Source organism: Myotis nattereri (assembly GCF_964212035.1).
Source record: "Myotis nattereri genome assembly, chromosome: 2".
NCBI lineage: Eukaryota > Metazoa > Chordata > Mammalia > Chiroptera > Vespertilionidae > Myotis > Myotis nattereri.
In genome coordinates, this window is record NC_138076.1 from 171,268,790 (window position 1) to 171,291,421 (window position 22,632).

The 22,632-nt window shown below is 37.5% G+C and overlaps 1 protein-coding gene across 4 annotated transcripts; it reads left to right on the plus strand.

Moving 5' to 3' along the window:
• The first annotated feature begins 3,400 nt into the window (after positions 1-3,400).
• Positions 3,401-15,439, plus strand: TWF1 (twinfilin actin binding protein 1). 4 transcript variants are annotated; one of them, XM_081084901.1, is made up of 10 exons: positions 3,407-3,516; positions 5,368-5,445; positions 7,628-7,806; positions 9,004-9,099; positions 10,383-10,487; positions 11,296-11,316; positions 12,095-12,220; positions 12,497-12,647; positions 12,777-12,898; positions 13,293-15,439. In XM_081084901.1, the coding sequence occupies exons 1-10, from the start codon at positions 3,492-3,494 to the stop codon at positions 13,461-13,463; spliced, it is 1,074 nt and encodes a 357-aa protein (XP_080941027.1). In that variant the 5' UTR covers positions 3,407-3,491; the 3' UTR covers positions 13,464-15,439. The 4 variants fall into 4 exon arrangements, with proteins under 4 accessions (XP_080941030.1, XP_080941027.1, XP_080941028.1 ...); XM_081084902.1 differs by lacking the exon at positions 11,296-11,316; XM_081084903.1 differs by lacking the exons at positions 7,628-7,806; positions 11,296-11,316 and adding an exon at positions 4,788-4,850 and having other exon boundaries at positions 3,463-3,516.
• The last annotated feature ends 7,193 nt before the right edge of the window (positions 15,440-22,632 follow it).

Here is a 22,632-nt window from a genome sequence, read left to right on the forward strand (position 1 = left end):
CAGTAACATCCAGAATAATGTCTGACAATAATACTCGGGGCATCACAGCCCAAGTTAAGAGGAAGGTCATTTTAGTGAAGTGTCAAAGAAAGAAAAAGGAACCTGTCAAGAAGCAGTGATAAAAAATATCAAGTCTCATTCCTCTCTAGGGGGTTAAATGGTAATACCCCCAAGATTATGTCTGCATCCTACTCCCTGGAACCTGTGAATGTTACCTTATTTGGAAAAGGGGTCTTTGCAGATGCAGTTAAGTTAAGGCTATTGAAATGAAGACACCATCCTGGGTTACCTGGGTAGGTTCTAAATCCAAGGACAAGTGTCCTTACGAGAAAAGGCAGGGGGAGATTTAAGATAGAAGAGGGAGGCAACGCAACTATAGGGGTACAGACTGGAGTGATGTGGCTGCAAGTCAAGGAATGACAACACCCACCAGAGTCTGGAAGAGGCAAGGAAAGAGTCACCCCCAGAGTCTCCAGGGGTATGGCAGCTGTACTGACACCTAGATTTTGGACTTGTAGCCTCTAGAAATGTGAGAATAAGTTCTGCTGTTTTAAGCTACACAATTTGGATTAATTTGCTATAGCAGCCACAGAAAACTGATAAAAATCTGAGGTTACGTATATTTGATTTTTCTTTGGAGAAGGAAGATATTAGTCACATTCCAGAAAAATAGTTTCAATAGGGTGGGGTGGAGAAAATCGTTACGACCAGACGACCAGGCGACCGAACAACCGGCCAGTAGCTATGACATGCACTGACCACCAGGGGGCAAGATGCTCAATGCAGGAACTGTCTCCCTGATGGTCAGTGTGCTCCCACAGCCAACCTCCTGAGGTCCCTCCCGTCTGGCTGGCGGGTCCCAATCAGCCTGATTGCCAGCCAGGCCGAGGGACCCCACCTGTGCACGAATTTGTGCACTGGGCCTCTAGTTATTCCTAATAGCCAAAAGGTGAAAGGAACCCAAGTGCCCATCAGTGGATTAATGGATAAACAAAATGTGGTATATACATATAATGGAATATTACTTAGCCTTAAAAAGGATGGAAATTCTGACACATGCTATAACACAGATGAACCTTGAGGACATTTGCTAGATGAAATAAACAAGTCACAAATGCAAAAAAAATAGTGAATGATTCGACTTATATGAGGTATCAAAAGTAGTCCAATTCATAAAGCCAGAAAGTAGACTGTTGTTTGTTAGAAGCTGTGAGACTGGTATAAATGGGGAGTTATTTAATGGATAGTTTCAGTTTTGCAAGATGAAAAAAGTTGCACAACAAGGTGAGATGCGTTTTATACTATTTGACTGTGCACTTTAAAATGCTTAAGCTAATACATTTTAAGTTACATGTATTTTATAAAAGGAATTCAAGTTAAGGGGAGAAATATGATTGGGATCAAATTTAAGTTATAAGAGAGATTAAAGAAGCAAGATAAAATATATGCATCACTAGTAAAGTATGCATCACTAGCACTCTATATACTCAATAAAACATTTCTCCAAAGTTAGTACAGAGCCAAACTTTAACCCAGTGTGAAATAAACATCATACATAATAAATTAGTAAGACTTAAGTGCATTGTCGATATTAACCATAGACATTTTCATGAAATAATATCCTATGAAAACATCAAAAACCCATTTTTACATATACACAGAATATAGTAAAACAGGGGAAATTATTTAACTATATGGACAGTAAAAAAGACCATTTCGGCCATGCTCTTTATAGCTTAGCAAATATTTTCCCCTGCTCAGATTCCCTCTTTGCTCAGAAGAACCTTTGCCATTTTAAAAACAATGCATCCATGGTCCCAGCAACTTTTTTTTAAGTCAAACTAGTATAGTGGCAGAAAATAAGCACTTTCCTGAGGATGCAAGAGTGATCCCACCCACCCTAACTAAACTTCCCCCTCTTGTCAGAGCTGAGAATACAGTGGTCCTTTTTAATCATAAATATGGGAGAGTTATTTTTTTCTCATCAGTACTTTTGAGCAATGCCAATTTCTTTAAGCAATTTTCCCTAGTCACCAGGACATGAATCTAGTAACAATTTATAAATGAACTTTACAATTTTCTCTGCTCAACAATGCGATCAAAACTAGTAAATCAGGGTGAACTATTGTGTGTCAGGAAGAATATGGTTAAAATGAACTGCCTCCCCCCTACACACACATTTATTAAATTCAAACAAGTCATAAAACTCAGATTAAATTTTTCTTATTCTGGAATATGAAGATCTGTTTGAGAAACAGAGTTTTAAATAACAAGAAACAGAACACATCAACTATGTTTGCTGTGATCCTTCTAAAGAAAAACAAGTGCCTGCCTGCTAGTTAACCACTAATTAAAAATATATTGTATTTGAAGAGTGATTTAACTTGCCCTTATTGGCCTGAACAAAGATAAGCAGACTGTAATTTTGTATATTTACCATGCCAAGACCCTAGACACAAAAGACCCAAGGCTATAATCTAGGAATGGCAGAAAAGTAGTACAAAAGTAATTACTAAAACTATCCTTAAAAAGGGAAACACGTGCTCATAAAATAAAAAACGGAAAAGAATTTTAAATATGATCTGCTCTTATCTTGCAAACTTATCAAGTAAATATTGAATAATTACTTAACTAAACAATAAATGGGCCAATCTTAAGCGGAGCATTATAGTTTGCTATGGGAACTGACCAGGGTAGTTAAGTCAGCTAATACTCTCTCTCCCAGTGGCTCTCTTTGAAATGAAGAGAAAAGCAAAACTTGGACTCTAAATGAACCCAACTGAAAAAAAAAGAAAATTAAATTAATTTAAAAGCGTGGGAAAATGTGATAGGAGACCGCCTCTAATATATTAATTCTCATTTTTTAAAAACGGGGCTGGCAGTGACCTTTCACATTAATGCGTACAGATCACAGGAAGTGTAAATATTGTGCACATGTTTTTTAAGCTGCAAACGCAGGTTCAGGGAGACGGTCAGTGCTGCTCTTGAGCATCCTTCTGCAGAGAACCAGCGGACGGCGGTGGCGGCAGGGTCGCTGGAGGCCAAGCCACCTGTCGGCTCCGTGGTGTTTCGCCAGGTGGAATGGGGGAAGCGGGGCCAATGCCGAGGGCGGACCCCGGGCAGGGAGCCGGCGCGGGGGCCGGGCCATGGGACTGCAGCCCCGCCACCCCAGCTCGGGCGGCGCGCGGGACGCCGGCGGGAGCGCGCGGGTGGGCGGGGCGCGCGCGGGGAGCCGGCGGGAGCGCGCGGAGCCGGCGGGAGCGCGCGGAGCCGGCGGGAGCGCGCGGGGTCCGAGGCGCGCGGGGGGCCGGCGGGAGCGCGCGGGGAGCCGGGGCGCGCGGGGACGCCGGCGGCCGCGGGGGCGGGGCGGCGGCCGCGGGGCGCAGGCTGATGACGCGTTGGGCCGGCCTGGGAGTCTCCACTTCCTGGAGTCGCCGGCCGGGGCCGCTCGCTGTACTCAGCGCCGGAGCCGGGAGCCCGCGGCCGCCGCCATGTCCCACCAGACCGGCATCCAAGGTAACGGCGCCCGGCGCGGCTCGCGGGGAAGGGACTCCCGGGAGGCGCCGGGCGAGCCGGGCGGGTGCGGGCCGAGCTGGGCGACGTCGGGCCGGGAGCGCGAGGAGCCTGTCCCGCGGGGCGAGCCGGGCCTGTGCGTCCCTCCCCGCGCTCTCGCGTCCCGGGCGCTCCCGGCCTGCGTCCCTCCCAACCCGGGCCCTGCCGCCGCGTCGCCGACGGACCCGAAATTCGCTGGAGCGAAGGAAATGGGCGTCCGCGGCGGCCCGGGGGCAGGGGGCGTGCCTGCCAGCGCCCCGACCGTAGCCCAACTTTCCCCCTTGGATCGGGTGGGAAGACCCGGGAAGGTGGAGGCGACGGTGGCTCCTTTTGCTGTCGAGAGACGGAGAGTTTTTCCTTCTTACGGTCCAAGGGAGATTGTTACAGGATTTTGACTATAAAGAGAAAAATGTTGGCATGGTTTTCGTCTCCACTGAGAGTTTCCAAACTCTCTTCCATATTTTCTTCCCAAATGGGAACATGAAATACGTTCTGAAACCCCGAGTGTGGGGTGTTGGGCTCTTTTTCTCAGTTACTGCCCCGGGGACCTGGGCCGCCCGACCTGCGTGGCCGCCTTTAGTGGCCGTGCAGGCGGTTGCATGTGCAGTTACAGCTGCCTCCCGTCCGTGTCGGAGAACGGGCAGCCTGCAAGCGCTGCCCGCGTCACGGCCAAATAATATATCCCGGGGTTACTGGAGATCGCTTAATGAGTTCCGCCAGAAACACAAGCCCTTCCTGTTAGCGGCCGCGAACCTTTTCCCCTCGCCTAGATGAACATGGCATTGTCTTCTGTTCTTAAGGGTCCTGGACAGGACCCCGCACCTGCCCTGCGCACACACACACGCAAACAAAACAGTTTCAAATCTAAAAGCGTTGTTTTTATCTGTTCGCGATGGTTTTGACATTTAAATATGTCATGATTTAACTTTGACGCTTGAGCCTTCTCGCAAGCACTGCTTTAAATACTGTAGTGGTTCGTGCTGTCAAGCGTGCAACCCAAGAACGAAATTGGAGCTTTAATGGGAACACAAGGGTTAGATTTTTAAGTAGGTATCTGCTCAGTGAGCTTATTCCAGCATTTGGGAGAATACAAGTTAGAAAAATGTAACCAGAAGTAAAAGCTTGAATGGGTTTTATTGGCTTTTTCTTTCGCCGAGGTAGGATAGCTTATATTCAGTGTTATTTCTAATGAGAAAATGTAGAAAATTGATAAAGGTGTTTTTGTTTACCATAAGCTTGAAATTGGAGTAGAAGAGAACGAAAGCAGGTTTTCAACTTTTTTCAAAGAAGCAATAAAGGTATTTTTTCAAAATTGTAATTTGTTCATTATTGGGTTTGACGAATATATTCACTGCCTGTGTGATTTCTTTTTTATTTTATTTTTTAATTGATTTTAGAGAGAGGAAGGGAAAGGGACAGAAAGAAACATTGATGTGAGAGAGAACATTGCTTGCCTCCTGTAAGCACCCCAATCAGGACAAACCGGCAACCTGGGTATGTGCCCTGACCCAGAATGGAGCCCTGAGACACCTCCGGGTCTCGCTCCAACCAACTGAGTCACACCGGCCCAGTGTTCGTTCTGCTATGGAATTATCTAGTTAAAACAAGTTAGCATTAACATACTTTTAAAATATATTTATATTTATTAGCTGTATACAGTGTCCACTGTGTTTAAATTACTGATAAGAAGAGAATGCTATGTACTCAGGATGCTTTGCTTTGTATTATAATTCATTTTTCCTCACTTAAATAGCATTAGAAAGTATTAATACATAAGTATAAAAATAGGTTTATATTTTTTTATCTTTTCCACAGCAAGTGAAGATGTTAAAGATATCTTTGCCAGAGCAAGAAATGGAAAATACAGACTTCTGAAAATATCTATTGAAAATGGTTAGTTAAACATTTTTATATATTGCTTATCTGTGGATTACTGGGGGTTAGATTTTAAACTTATAAGTCATTGTCAGTGACTTGAACTATAAATGTGAAGCAAGTTCAAAGCTTGCCTTTAGCCAACTTGGATCCTGTACATTTTGGGCGTGTCCCATGGGCCTCTGCTTACCTTCTGAATTCTGAACTTTCAGTGAAAAAGAAAGATGTTTCTGGGAGGAATGGGAGAGGAAGAGAGATAGAAACATCAGTGATGAGAGAGAATCACCGATTGGCTGCCTCCCGCACACCCCCTACTGGGGATCGAGCCGCAACTGGAGCATGTGCCCTTGACCGGAATCGAACCTGGGACTCTTCAGGACAACGCTATCCACTAAGCCAAACCGCCTAGGGCAAGAAAGATGTTTTTTGTTGTGACACCTTCCTCTTTTACTTTTTGTCTCGGTTTCTGCATGCCAATCCATTTCTAATGTCAGGACTTCCACCTCTGGAATGGAAATCAGTAATGGGATTATCCAAAATATAGTTATTTGTGAATAGTTATTCAGTAAAGTTAGTTTTGAAGTAGAGACAGAGGATTTCAAACTCTCCTGTTTTCTCCACTTGACTGCAATCGATGCTGAAGAAATGATTCCCCTTTCTTCTTTTGGGAAAACGTTCTGAGAACGTAACAGACTTTAAGTTGATCTTTCAAAATCTGTAAGCAGGGAAAATTTGGTTGGGTGGAAGAATATTTTAATTCTGCTAGTTTTGAATTTGAACAATTTATTTTATAACTACTTAATCACAAATGAATAGGTTAAAATACATCATTAGCCCAATTTCATATGTCTCCTTTTTCCACCGTTGACCTCTCCCACCCCCCAGCACATGCCCCCACTCCCCTATTGTCTGTGTCCATTCGTCATCCTTATATACATGGATACAAGTCCTTTGGTTGATCTCTTACCCCCATTCCCTGCCTTCCCTCTGAGGTTTGACAGTCTGTTTGGTGCTTCCATGTCTCTGGATTTATTTTTGTTCATCAGTTTATGTTGTTCATTATATTCCACAAATGAATGAGATCATGTGATATTTGTTTTTCTCCAACAGCCTTATTTCACTTAGCATAATGCTCTCCAGGTCCATCTCTTAAATGCCTTGAAATATTTTGCTTTGGAAAAATAACTTGTCCTCTCATAAACTGGAAGTAAATATAATTTGCTCTCTATTTTCTACTTATATATTAAAAAGGCTAGAATAATTTGAAAATATGCAGTTGTTCTACATATATTACCACATTGAACAAGAATAAACTGAAAAGCAGCATATTTTAGAAATGCTGATTTTAAACAATCATTTCTTAACTGACTAAGTAAAATGGTAAAGCTTGACTAATATCTCTACAGAAGGAAAATGACAGTTTCCTAAATCATTATTTTCTGGTTTTACTTTATTTTTATCTGGAAAAAATTTTTTCAATAAGGAAATTACAAAGAATAAATAATATAACAAATACCTCCATCTTCTCTTAATAACTGCTACTACTATGAATAGAATTTTATCATGTGACTATGCCACATATGGTATGTCCATTCTCTTATTGATAATATTTTAAGCTATTTTCAGTTTCTGTTGTTATATAATGCTGCAGTCAACACCTTTGTATATATGTGCAAGAGATTCTCTATGCACAGTACATTTACACTTTTACATGATTCTGTCACATAGTGCCTTAAAGTGGACAAATTTTAAATTTGTAGCATTATGGCCAGATAGGAACTAAACCTGGTTTTATTTAATATTTCTTACTGTATAATTCATTGTTAATTTCAGAAATTATCTTTTGAGTGGTAGTACACTTATTTAAATATACTTTAATATATTAAGCATTTTAGGAAATATAACCACCCATTCTTCAGCCATCCAGTTCAAGTATTTATGGTCATTTTTATCTTTTCCTTTCTTGAGTTTTTTAATAAGTAACATTATTTTAACCATGCTAGTCATAACATTTTTGTATCTGTTTTTAATACTACTTTATATCATAATAATTTTTTGGGTAGCACCCATTTTCCTTTCAACTTTTTGATGTGAATAATAGTAATCAAGAAATAACTAAATTTATTCTTCTATTCTTGGTTACTCTATCATTTGGTTTTTCAAACCATTTATGTATCTTTAAAAAATTTATCCTTTATAGAGAAACTTGTGATTGGATCGTGTAGTCAGCCTTCAGATTCCTGGGATAAGGATTATGATTCCTTTGTTTTACCCCTATTGGAGGACAAGCAACCGTGCTATATATTGTTCAGGTTAGATTCTCAGAATGCCCAGGGATATGAGTGGATATTCATTGCATGGTCTCCAGATCATTCTCATGTAAGTAACTTTTTTGTAACTTGTTTAACATCAATGCTAGAATTCTTTTCTGAAATATTTCTAGGCTAAGAGAAAGTTAGGAAGCAACGATCATTTTCCATAGAAGAGAATGATCATGGAGAAAATCCTTGGATTGGTAATGTGGAATTAGGAGTAATGTGCTTAGATTCAGAAGTCTTGCCCTTGAAATCAGTATAATTATTAATGACTTGAACTTTAAAACCTGAAGCAATTATAAATTACTATGGACCTCTAAAGAATAAAGCTAACTGCTTTGGTCTGAGAGTAATAATTGTAATAATTCTGAGAATTAATTGAACGTTACATTAAATATTTTTAACAACTGCCATTCAAGTGATACAGGTTGTGTTTTTTTGTTTGTTTTTTGTTTTTGTTTTTTTAGTAAAGTTAAAATTGACTAAATAGATTGACTAAATAAAACAAAAGACAAAATTAATATATGGATAATACTAATGTTTTAAACAGTAATTCTCTTGTTTCTTGTAGAAAAACTACAATTTTTAAAGTTATCTAGATATCATTCTCAAGAGTCATCCTCCTCTTTAATTTTATATATCCTATCTGAAAGAAATACTGGATTTGACCATACAGGATTATGAAATTATGATTTCTGTTGATTGACAATTTCTATTGGTTTTCTGTAGATGTTATTAGAGTCTTTAATTATAGTATATATTGTAGTTCTTTTCATTTATGTTTCCCTTCTATGGATATACCATAGGTATATCACATATATCCCTTGTATACCCCATGTATACCATAGATATGCTATGAATATTTGATCTTAATTAGTAATGTCTAATCTAGATTTGCTTTTAGTAATATGTCAGTAGCAAAGTTACTTCATTTCAGTTTTTTCTTCCTCATATTTTAAAATAGTGTTTTAAGTAGGGTTCTTTTTTCTTGAACTCATTTTATACTTTTAAAAATGAGTAATTTATAAGAATTTAGATTGTTTTCCACTTTTTGAAAAGTATGACATAAATTGAAATCTGCCTTAATAGCCGTGAGTTTAGACACTGGTGTTAATGTCTATTTGTAGACACATACTTTAGCGTATTGTAGTCCAGTTTATTTTGAATGTGCTTGAATATTTTAATATATTCAGGAAGTGCTTTCTTTTGTAATAGTAGATTTTATCTATAAACTTCTAAGCAAACTTTCACAACTTAATAGGTTCGTCAAAAAATGTTGTATGCAGCAACAAGAGCAACTCTGAAAAAGGAGTTTGGAGGTGGCCACATTAAAGATGAAGTATTTGGAACAGTAAAGGTACAAAACTTATACTTTTATAATTATACCTGATGGAAGAACTCCTAACTAATGGGTAATTGATATGAATTTGGATTGATGAATCTGTAAACATAAGAATAAGAGAGAAAATATTGTTATATTTCATATGATAGCTAAGTTAACTGAAACATTATACATAATTATCCTTTAAAAAATACGTTGGAATCTATTTAGTTAGACTTCAAAAACTAGAATATACCCTAGAAATACTCTAGTTCAACCCCTCATTTAGTTCAACCATTTCATTTTAATGATAGTGAAATAGACTCAGAAAAATTAGAGATTACTTGATAAAATATTTTTTAGATATTATGGACATTTATACCCAAGTTGTGGAAGCAGTAACTATTTTATTTAAATCAGAACATTGAGGCAGGTAAATTGATTTGATAGTTAATTGGGATAATTAGTGGGTTGATTAATGTATTTAAATTAGTTAAATTATGATTAGGAATTTACTTTGTTTTAAAAGGAAATTGAAATATATTTTTTGAACAGGGTTTTCTTTTTTAATAGTGTTTCTTTGTATTTTGTTCTTGTCTAAAGTTTTACATATGTCTCCTTTTTCTCCGATTGACACCACCCTCCCCCAACCCCTAGCCATTCCCACCCTGGGCAACCCTCACCGTCCCAGTGTGAACAAGTTTTGTTGTCTAGACTTTTTTTCTGGTTTAGAAAGTAATATAATCTGTTGGGTAGAATACAAGATTAAATGGATTACTTTGCTTATTCATCATTAATTGTAAAATGGCCTAGTTTTTTAATTCTGTTCTCAGTCTTCCAAACCACAAAATTTTGATAAAAAGTAGACTTCTGGAATATTTTTTTCTTTGAAATAAGAACTTTTATTATTCTCTATGAATGATTATAGAGAAATTATGTCATTATAATAAGAATTTATAGTCTGGATATGTTGATTGTTAAGTAATTACAGGGCAGGCTTCCCCAGTAGGTTAATGAGAATTGTCCTTTAGACTTACAGCATGACTGGTTCATCATGTGGCTGGCCATCACCACCAGCACGCTCATAAAAAGACTTGTTAATTATAAAATTTTAGGAAATGAAGAGTAGATTCTCCCCTTAAATTTGAAACCTATAGAATAGAGGATTTAAAAAATAAGGAAAAATAGTAAAATTCTTGATAGTTTTATTTCAATGAAAACATTTTCTTTTCTGTTAAATTGACAATTTGTTCTGAGTAACCTCACTGAGGTGTGACTTCCAGAGAATAACTAATAGTAGTGCATTTCTTTGCTTATAGGAAGATGTATCATTACATGGATATAAAAAATACTTGCTGTCACAATCCTCTCCTGCCCCATTGACTGCAGCTGAGGAAGAATTACGACAGATTAAAATTAATGAGGTAAGTTGCCATTTTGAAACCGTTGCAAGCTTTTAAGTGATAACTAGACAGTAAATAGGTTAGGTGGCTTACATTATTCCGTTTAGTTTAGAGACAAGACTATGCTCAATGTGTTTTCAGGAAAAAGGTTAAAAGTGAATATTAAACTTCACGTCATTTTCATAAATAGCTTTCTTTTGTCTTTATAATGTATCTGACAGAAGAGTAAATCTTCCTGTTAGAAGCACAACTGTTTTTAACTTTGTACTTTAGATACTAAATAATGAGAAAAGTGTATGTTACCCATTTAGTGCAGGGAATACTGTATCTACTGATTTTCCTTAAAGCAGGTGGTTTTTTTTTTTTATGTTACGTCAGGGAATAGTGGTGATTAAAGAGAATAAAATACAAATGCTATAGGAGGTTAAGGAGTTCTAGAAGCTCTATAAATTCTGTGGACACTACTTAGATGGTGTTTATATGTATATACTTATTTAGCATATTTGAGTTAATAAATTCCATATTATTGTTTATCATTTTTTAATGTGTTTACTGTATTCATTCTAATTAGAAGTTAGAAAAGCTACTATATTTCTACTGGAATTTATAGAAAAGAGCAAGTAAAAAAAAAAAGAACAAGTAGCAGAAACTACTATTCATTAGTCTGACTAACAGACTAATAGGAATAAGTCTGGAAAGCGATTGAATATTCTTTAACCTGATAGCAAGGATCTATTTTTATATTAACTCAGGTAATTTGAGTAGGTACTTTTATGTGATTTTTTTTTTTTTTACGAGTTTGATAGTTTGTTTTATTCCTTGCAATCAGAACCCAGAGGATCATATTGGGGTATGCATTTGCACATGTTCTATAATGTTTTCATTATCCAATATCATTTATGCTGTAGAATCTCCATTCATTTTTTTTTTAAAGTAAAACTTCTTTTTGATTTTTTGTTGCAACACTGCAAATGAGACCCTATATAAGCTATCAGTTATTGAGTATAAAAGTCTTAAACATGCATTGAAAGCTTTCTTGAAGTACTCTTCTTCCAGTACATGTACACCCATGTTCTTAGTAATGAAAGCTCTGAGTCTGGAACTTCTGCAGTAGTATACTTTGTTGAGCTGTGTGTGTGTCTTTGTATACTGTGTGTACTCCTTTGAATTCAGTGCATGGTATTTGTGTTACATTTTATGTCTAGCAGAACAAAATAAAGCTCTATACATATTTTATATATATATATTACTGTCCATAAATCTTATCAAGTAAAATTTGATAATTAAAGGTGTAAAATGAAGACACTTCAGAGAGCTTATGTAGCTCACTGCAGTTGTGCCAAACATAAATAAAAACCCCTAAAACCCATTAACACTTACATTCACTCCCCACATTTTCATAAAGATGTGTCATGCACTGTGCATGTTGACAAAGTGCTAGCAGGACATTAACAAATGTGAACAATTACTTGCTTTTTAAGTTCGTAGTGTTTTAAGTGTTCATTTTAATTACATTGAAATGGGCAAGGGTGGAATGACACTTTATAGAAGTGGGGTTTTGTTATATCTGCCATATGACACTGCTAAATGCTGAAAATTTATCCGTACATTAAATCTGTCATACTTAGGTACAGACTGACGTGAGTGTGGACACTAAGCATCAAACACTGCAAGGAGTGGCATTTCCTATTTCTCGAGAAGCTTTTCAAGCTTTGGAAAAATTGAGTAACAGGCAGCTCAACTATGTGCAATTGGTAAGACATATAATGATTATTATGAAATGACTGCTCTTTTTGGTAGCTTATGGCTTAGAGAAGGTCTATTTTTAATAGATTTTCCAACTTTTTATTTGTTTTATTTGCTTCCTGATTGTTCTTACCCATATTTTTCAACTATAAAAGCAATATATAATACATTCATGTGAAAAAGTTAAATCTGTATGTTTCCCCTTATCTCCTAGTATTTTAATTATCATTTTTTAAATATCTTTGTATCTGTTTTAATGAGTATACTTTGTTTCTTATTGATAGGAAATAGACATAAAAAATGAAATAATAATTTTGGCCAACACAACAAATACAGAACTAAAAGATTTGCCAAAGAGGATTCCCAAGGATTCAGCACGTTACCATTTCTTTCTGTATAAACATTCCCATGAAGGAGACTATTTGGAGTCTATAGGTATGTGACACATTGTTTTTAACATGTTACTTATTTCTTGCCCAGAAGGCTTGTTTATAGTTTTATGAGGTTTAGTATTTGCTTTAATTGATATGCTGTAATTGTATTTATTGTTATTTTTTAACACAGTTTTTATTTATTCAATGCCTGGATATACATGCAGTATAAGAGAACGGATGCTGTATTCTAGCTGCAAGAGTCCTCTGCTAGAAATTGTAGAAAGACAACTACAAATGGATGTCATTAGAAAGGTAATTATCTACCTACTTATTTATGTAATTTATCAATAGTTATCTAATGCCTACCTATTTATTTAAAAGTTTTTCAATTTTTGCTAGATTTGTATTGCCTTTGCATGTAGTTCATGATGTATTGTGATTTATAAATAGAAGTGTTTTCTTGTTCTCATCATAAATCCTTAGGATCTCCTCCACTCCTATCATGATCCATCTCCCTATAGATCTGTACTCTCTAATATGTAGCCATAAACTACATGTGGCTACTTAAATTTTAATAGAAATTAAAATTAAATAAAACTTAAAATTTAGTTTCTGAATAATACTAGCCACATTTCAAGTGCTCATTAAGGTTTGCATGGTGTACTTTTCATTTTGCATTACTCTTAATTAATTTCTTCTCTTATAGATTGAGATAGACAATGGTGATGAGCTGACTGCGGACTTCCTTTATGAAGAAGTACACCCTAAGCAGCACGCACATAAACAAAGTTTTGCAAAACCTAAAGGTCCTGCAGGAAAAAGGGGAATTCGAAGACTAATTAGGGGTCCAGCTGAAACTGAAGCCACTACTGATTAATATCATTATATTAAGTGTTACAATACTAGTTTTTTAAAAGTCCAACTTTTAGTACAGGAGAACTAAAATCATTCCATGTTGATATGTAGTAGAGAAAAAATTTGAACTTTTTGAAAAATAGCACTTTTCACTTCTGTGTGTTTTTAAAATTAATGTTATAGAAGTCTCATGATTTCTATTTTTGAGTTAAAGCTAGAAAAGGGTTCAGTATAGTGATGTTTAATTTTGTCACACTGTTTTCAGAGTGATGATTCCACACTGTCACAGAATTCTTCAAGTTTTATACAGTTGGGCCAATTCCAGAAAGTCTAATGTCTGAAAGTAAGATGTACTTCCTATTACTATTTAGCGAGACAAAATTTTTTCTTTAAGGGAGAAAGGCCTTAAAATATTCATACTATTTAAGGATTATGTAATACCTTAATCAATAAAGAAAAAAAAAGAATCAGGTTAGATTATTTTCTAAGCTGAAGATTAGTGTGCCTAAGAAGAGGTGGAAAGTTGCTTACTTTGAGGAGCAGGCTAACTCTCAGAGTGGGATCATGTTTGCAACTTTTAGAAACAGTGCTTTCTTGCAGCAGTCTTCTATTTCACTTTTTGGTTTTTTAAATGGCATTAAAATTTCAGAAGATCAGCTCACTCTGAAACCTTAAGGGCACAAGATATTTTCTGTAGTGCAGGATTTCTCATGTCATTGAAAGACATGTTTATACAGCTTTAGTACATTCTCTTTCTAATGCTTTAAAAATTTCTATTTCAAAAGTAAGTCATTTCATTGTAAGTAGTGTGAGGCCAAATATTTACGTTCAATTGAATGTAATATTGTAGATTTAATATAATTCCAAAGCAAATATTTAAAGTCAGTAATACTGAAAACATCAAGATTGATTTCTCTACAAAACCATATATTTATAGGAAAATTGTGTTCTCTATCATTTTTGAGCAAATATTCAGATTTAACCAAACTGTTTTAAAGTCCCAGTACCTGGCCTAATGAACACTAAAGAATGAACACTAAAGAATCTTGTTTCGATTTTTATCTTATTTCAAGACACATTTAACTGTTTTCCAAAGCTTTGCATTTTTATCTACAACCTACCGAGATTTTGAGCCTCATTTTTCTTTGATACTTGAAATAGAGGGAGCTAGAACACTTCATCATGTTTAATCTATTAAACCTGCTGCGAGAGCCATAACTTGGAGGTGTTTTCTAAATGAACTGTGGGGATCCAGAATTCAGAATTTTTTGATCTAAACTTTATGCTGCGTAAATCAATATCAGAAATGCACATTTCATAGTATAAAATACAAAACACTCACTTTTACACATTATTACCTAAGGTAATATATGCACCTTTCAGAAATTCGATGTGTGTTCGAGTAAAGCATATTAGAGTAATTATAGGTTGACAGATTTTTTTCCTAGAATTAAATAAGTATTTGTGTGGGGTTTTGTTTGTTTACAATTAATCAGACTATTATGTTTGTGCAAAATAATCAGTAATGTTGCACTTGTTTACTAAAGATATATTTTAAGTTGTTTCATGGGTGCACACATAGACACAACATACACACAAATTCCTGCATTGAGAATCCTGAAGCTGTTGTTTTTAGTCAGGAAGATTGTTCATCTGTCATAAAATAATTTAGCAGTGAATGTTTTTCTGTACTATCCATGTGCAATTATACTCTAAATTCCACTACACTACATGAAAGTAAATGAACATTCCAGAATATAGATGTGATTATAGAGTCTTAAAACTAATTATTATTAAACCAATGATTGTTGAAAAATCAGTGATGCATTTGTTATAGAGTGTAACTCATCGTTTACAGTATATTTTAGGTGGTGTCATCATAACAATAGAAGGTGAATAACATATTCCCAATAAATTTATATAGCATTGAAGAATTACGTCTTCTGTGGACATTTTATAAGTGCATTTTATATTGCAATAAAAAATTTTTCTCTTTAATTTGTGTACTAAGTTGGTTTTCTAGTATAACCTTTTTTTAAATGTTTGGATGATTCTACATAATGCAATGCCTGGTGATAGGTTAGAAATCCCATTCATTTATTCATTTGTTAATTAACCTGTCTAAACCAAAAAGGACTTTAAGTAGTTTAAAACCTACGCAGGTTGAATCAAGAGTGCTTCATTTAGATGAGAACTTTCCACTGTTGCAGCAATCGTGGAAATGCCATGAGTTACACATTCCCATTGTCATAGAAACACCCAGTACAATAGGGCAGCAACATACTGGATAAGCTCTTAAGGAACCAGCTTATTCAAATACTAGAGGCCCGGTGCACAAAATTTGTGCATGGGGAAGCAGGAGATCCCCTCAGCCCAGCTTGCACCCTCTCCAATCCGGGACCCCTTGACCGCTGGCTCCTAATCGCTCACCTGCCTGCCTGCCTGGTTGCTCCTCATTGCCTCTGTGTGCTGGCCTGATCGTCCCTCACTGCCCCTCTTGCCAACCTGGTTGCCCCTAACTATACCCCCCTGCCCTGTGCCAGCCTGGTTGCCCCCCTTGCTGGGTTGGTCACCTCCAAGTGCCCCCCCCCTAGTTGCCCCTCACTGACCCCCCCTTCTAGTCTAATCACCCCCAACTGCCCCCCTTGCTGGCCTGGTCACGCCTAACTGCCCACCCGCCCCCCCCAGCCTGGTCACCCCTTACTGCCCCCGCTGCTGGCCTGGTCGCTGCCAACTGCTCCCCTCTGCCGGCCTGGTTGCCCCCAGCTGCCCCCACCCTCCACCAGCCTAGTCACCCCTCACTGCCCCCCCTGCCAGCCTAATCACCCCCAACTGCCCCTCCCCCTGCCAGCCTGGTCGCCCCCAACTGCACCCCCTCTGTCACCCTGGTTTCCCCTAACTGCTCCCCCCCGCCAGCCTGGTTGCCTCTTACCGCTCCCCCTGCGAGCCTGGTCACCCCCAACTGCCTCCCTCTGCTGGCCTGGTTGCCCCTAACTCCCCTGACTGCCCCCCCTGCTGCCCTGGTCAGCCCCAACTGCCTGCCTTGCTGGCCTGGGCGCCCCCAACTGTTCCCCCCTGCTGGCCAGGTCGCTTCTCTCCCCCCCCCCCCCCCCCCCCCGCTGGCCTGGTTGCCCCATGCAGCCTGCTATTCAGTCGTTTGGTCGTCCCTCACTAACCCCCATACCAGCCTGGTCGTAGGTAGCCATCTTGTGAGGGTGTGAGGGTTAATTTGCATATTACCTCTTTATTATATGGGATTGAATACACTCTGTAATTCTGTATCAAATTCATTCTTATTATGGCTATCTTACAAAAAGAATGTCTTTGGTAGTGGTTTTATAAAAGATGGAGAATTGTCCTTAAAAGGGCTGATATACTAAACACTTCATAAAAGTTAAGGGATTTCTACTCGGAATTAACATATTGTAATTGGGTGTATCCTCACATTTTTTTTTTTTTTTGCAAATACTGTACAGCCATACATTATAAAAAGTCCTGATTCTAGGGCTTCATATCCAGATATTTTGATACACTAGGTAGACCCAGGAATCAGTTCCACAAATAATTCATGTGTAGACACAACTGGGTACAGTTTGAATTAAATGATGTAAATTGAATAAAATATTTTCCTTCCATGCAGTCAGAAAACTTCATGAGTATTACCATATACTGGTATAAAGTGGTTATGATTTGTGGTGACATACAGAATAAAATCTGGTCCTTATTGTTGCCCTCTAGCCTCTGTATGTCTTAGCCCATGGCGCTCTCCTCCCTTGGTTGGCTCTTTATTAATGTTCTCTATTTGGTAAAACATTGTTCTCGTACTTTCCTTTAGTTCTTTAAATATAATTCCCTTTAGCTCTTTGGACATGTTTAAAATAGACAATTCAAAGTCTTAGTCTAGTAAGTATAACATCTGGGCTTCCTCAGGTACTGTTTCTATTGATTTTTTTTCCTGGGTATCTATGGGCCATACTTGGTTGTCTCTTCTTATGCCATTTTTGTTGAAAAGTGAGCATTTAAAAAATATAATGTGGCAATTCTGGTAATCAGACGCTGTCCCCTCCCCAATGTTTGCTGTGGTTGCTAATTATTAGTGACTTGCTGTTTTGTTGTTGTTGTTGTTTTTGGTGACTTAAGTAAACTAATTCTGTGAAGTCTGTTTTCTTTATGATGTGTGGCCACTGAAATCTGTATTCAGATTCATCATTAGCTAATGAATGGCCAAACTTCCTTAAACATCTATAACCAATAAATCTCCCAGTATTTGCAAGGGGCTCTGTAGACATGTCAAGAGACCTTCCACCGCAGTTTAGACTCTGCCTTAGTCTTTACTACTTACTTGTATGGAGCCTGAAGGTCAGCCAGAGGTAAAGCTTGCAGTGGTTCTCAACCTGTGGATCGCGACCGCCTTTGACGGTTGAACGACCCTTTCACAGGGGTCGCCTAAGACCATCCTGCATATCAGATATTTACATTACAATTCATAACAGTAGCAACATTACAGTTATGAAGTAGCAACGACAATAATTTTATGGTTGGGTCACAGCATGAGGAACTGTATTTAAAGGGCCAGAAAGTTGAGAACCACTGGCTTAGAGCCTTCTCAGGTCCTTTTTATGTTGAGTATGTGCATGGCCTTACACACGTACATGGCTTTCCAGGTTCCCAGGAATATGTCGGGGATTTTCAAAGCTGTAATGGATATCTCGCTCCTCAGCTTTTTCTTTTAAGCTTTTTGGTTAGCCTATTGTTTGTCCCAACTGTTATTTATCACCTCAGACAGCTGTGATTACAATATTTGCCGTAAATGTTTTTGACAAATGACTCCAGGGAGAGGCTTTTAGTGCTAGGTGAGATTTAGGTCAAATAAAGAGAAGCCTTTGAATGGGGTCTTCCAGGGAACTGCCAGAGAGATCAAATAATTACATTTCTTTCAGAATAAGGCTTTGAAAAAGCTCCAGCTCTGTTCTCCCTCTGGTACCAAGAATGTGGGCTGTTATTTTTCAAGGCTACCACTGAGCAAAGAATGAGAGACTAGAATAAGTTAACATGCCACAGAGCTTGCTCTTACTGAGATTCAGCTGGTTTTTCTTGTTTGCTGCAAGCCTTTGGTTAGTTTCCAGTTCTGAAAAAGTCAATTCTGAACATTTTTGCCAGATTTTTCATTGTTTTTATGGAAAGGTGAGTTTTCAGAGCTCCTTTGACATTTGCGAGGTCTAAATATTTAAAGGCAGATATTCTTGATCTTTCTTGGCCAAAAAATAGAATGTTGTATGGCAAGGCTTCCTAATATGTTTAACAGAGTAAATTATCACATGTTCCCTCTGCTAACTTATGAATTGATTTAAGAATATTTCACCAAAGAATGCCACTAACGAAAGTGATATTGAGTTTTGTGCGTTTTTTTAAACATACTGGTCAGCATTTCAAAATTTTTAAGGAGACTAACTTACGATAGTCAAACTCTGTTATCACTATAAAGATGGATGCTACTCTTCCTCTAAAATATATGATGGGGAAATGCATCTCTTTATAATAAAAGTTGTTTCATTTTTGAGACATTTTCATAAATGGTCTGAGGTGCTAAAGATGTAGACCCTGTTTAAATTTTTAACTCCCCACCCCAAGTTTTTTTTTTTTTTAATATATTTTATTGATTTTTTACAGAGAGGAAGGGAGAGAGATAGAGAGTTAGAAACATCGATGAGAAACATCGATCAGCTGCCTCCTGCACACCCCCCACTGGGGATGTGCCCGCAACCCAGGCACATGCCCCTGACCGGAATCGAACCCGGGACCCCTCAGTCCGCAGGTCGACGCTCTATCCACTGAGCCAAACCGGTGCTGGCCCCACCCCAAGTTTTATTGAGCTATAACTGACATAAAAGATTGCATAAGTTTAAGGGGTAGAACAGTTTAAGGTGTACACTGTGTTGATTTGATACACTTATATATTGTAAAATGATTACCACCATAGCATTAGTTAATTTTTAATTCTTAAAAGAGGTGGAGGTACCATTTGGCTCTTAGAATGGCTATAGCTGGAGATAGGGTCCCACAGTCTAGGGCTTGGATTTCAGCATTGCAGCCTGAAATGATCAGTCTCTAAAGATTTAATTCATGCTAAACTTTCAAAAGCTTTAGGTATAAACCAGAGTGTGATTCTGTTAATCATAAAAAGACATTCTGCAATAGAAACTGATATGTAGTTGTAATATGTAGATTGTCACTGTGCATTACCTTCTAAAAGGCAAATCCAGGCAAGAAATAATAAGTCAAAATACAAAAGCTGCTACCTAAGCATGGAGTTAGTGCAGGGAAAACAGGTTGGATGACCTTCACAAAAATCTTCACCAAACTTCCCTGATGTATGAATAGCCAGTAGAGAAAAATATCTGACATCATCTGGAACACAATATTCCTTTCCCCAGGACAGCAGGAGAAACATTATGATGAAGTCTTATTCTTGGCTCACTGCTGACCTTAAAGGCCTTTGATAACACCAGTAACACACAAATAGAACTTGATTCAGTTTAAGTTTTTATTTCTTTTCTCCAAGCTAAAGTATATTCTAGTCATTCCTGATACTATATACTGATAGTCTTTTCTTTTTAATTATATATATATTTTAGCTTGGGTGTTGTTAAAGCTTCCTAGCTGAGTGAATCCCTCTATCATTATACCAAATAAATAAATAAATAAAATAATAATGTAACTACATGAAGTGGATTTATTAATTAGCTTGACTATGGTAATCATTTCACAATTTATACATATATTAAGCCATCAAGTTAAATACCTTAAGTATATATACTTTATTGACTTCAGAGAGGAAGGGAGAGGAAGAGATGGAAAGAAACATCAATGATGAGAGAGAATCATCAATTGGCTGCCTCCTGCACACCCCCTCCCCCTGGGATTGAGCCCACAATCTAGGCATGTGCCCTGACTGGGGATTGAACTGTGACCTTCTAGTTCATAGGTTGATGCTCAACCACTGAGCCACACTGGCCAGGCTATATACAATTTTTATTTGTCAAGAATACCACAATAAAGCTGGAAAAATAAAATATATGCTGATTTTGAAAGTGAATAATAGCACTATAAATGGCTGAGACCTATGGCCATTTTACTATATCTTTACAGAACCAAAAAGTGGACAGAGCCGTAAATGCTTTAGAATGTCTTAAATTTCTCTTAATTATATATTAGAAAAATAAAGCAAAACACTGACTAATTGTTCTTATTACCTGCTTGCTCCTCATATTGAGGTAAATACAATTTAAAAATTTGAGTTGGCTAACTAGCAAACCAATGGGTCAGAAACATGGGAATAAAAACAGTTGTTCTTTCTGGAAATGGGGTCTGTGGGTGGTTCTCAACCACTTTTGTCATTGCCCATTGGTTTGCATAATCAGTTGTTGGAGGAAACATTAAAAGTTCACATCAAAACTTGCAAAACCTGTCAAAAGTTTTTTTCAAAAATCTGTTTAAAATATTCTGCCTCTATACAAAATTAGGGGGAAGCGTATTCCAAATGAAGTTAAGAAAAAGCTTTAACTAGATGTCACCCCACATTTTTCATTTCTGCCTGAGGGAAACGGTACAAATAGCCTGAACATTATTCTCAGAACTTTAGTGAAAGTCATGTTCATGTGTGAGCTGAGGACAACCCCTCTGCTGCTCAGTCCCATAGCTGAGTGAATCACACAAGTTCAGTGGTCCATGATGCATCAGATGCCATCAGGCAAAAATATGAAACAGTGTGGTGATACTTTTGAGTCTTAGATTTACTGTATTATTGCTGCCCAAAGAGTTAAGGTACAGTCTTATTGTGGGGGAGCTATGTCTAATTTTGGTAAATCTGATATCAATTCCATTTGATGGAATGAAAACATCTACCAAATAACATCACAAAAATTTCAAAATCAAAAATACAGTTTACTCTTAAAAATTTGAGTATAGTTTGGTAACAGTTTACAATAAGACATATAAATATGTAATTTTATGTAAATGCTTTTATTTCAAGAAATAGTTAATTATATTTTAAAATAACATAATTATGTTCAGTATCATATCAAGCCTCAAATTATGTGGGTTCCCATTGAAGTTGATTTAATTAAGTCATTTTACTTATTTTTCTTTTTCCTTTTCAACTAGCAAATGTTTCTTTCTGCTTAAATACTGAGCTAACAAGGTGATTAGAAAGATGTGTTATTTTTGATTCCCAGGAAAACATTTAGGAAGGTCTTAACGGTACAATATAGAGGATGAGCGTTTTATACTGTAGCTGACTGTACATATTCTTGTTCTGAGTGTGTTAATGAAAGAACTAAAGATAGAAAGCTTACTGAATGAACGAGTGAATAATTGCAGCCACTCGGCATTTCTTCTATACATATTAGCTTTTCTATAAGCCAGTTTTCATGATTAAGTAAATTACTTCCTTCTGCTCACCCAAATATGAAAAATCAATTTTCAAATAATGTAAACCAATTGAAAATTTTAAACTTAGGAGAAATTATTAAAAGTCATTTAAACAAATCAATTCATCACTACTATCCAGAGGTTTCTCACTCTCTGTAGTAGAACAAACAACAAAAGAGAAGTGATTGAGGAAAATAGAGAAATCCAGTGAAAGTCAGTACACTGCAACCACCTGGTATATATACACACTGTTTAATCCCTATCAACCCCTTGAGCACGAGCAGAATTTGTGAACATGATAGTATATCACCATGGGAGAATCATCAAGGGAATATCTGCATTCATTTTCTATAGCTGCATAATAACTTACCATAGACTTAGTAGCTTATAGCAACTCATTTATTATGTCACAGTTCTGTATGTAGGAAGTACAGGCACAGCTCAGCTAGATTCGCTGAGGGTCTCACAAGGCCAAAATTTTGGTGTTAGTTGGGACTACTCTTCTAAGCTAATTTAGGCTATTAGAAGAATTCAGTTTCTTGTGGCTATAGATCTAAAGTCCCAGCCAGAAGGTTGCTCTCATCTCCTGAAAGCCACCCTTAGGTCTTAGCCAATGTGGCCTTCTTACAACATGGGAGCTTCCTTCTTCAAGGCCCACAGGAGAATCTCTCAGACTTCTTGCAAGAGCTCACCTTAGGTCAGGCCCCCCAGCACAGTCCCTGTTGATATTCAAAGTCAGCTGATTAGGAACCTTAACTGCA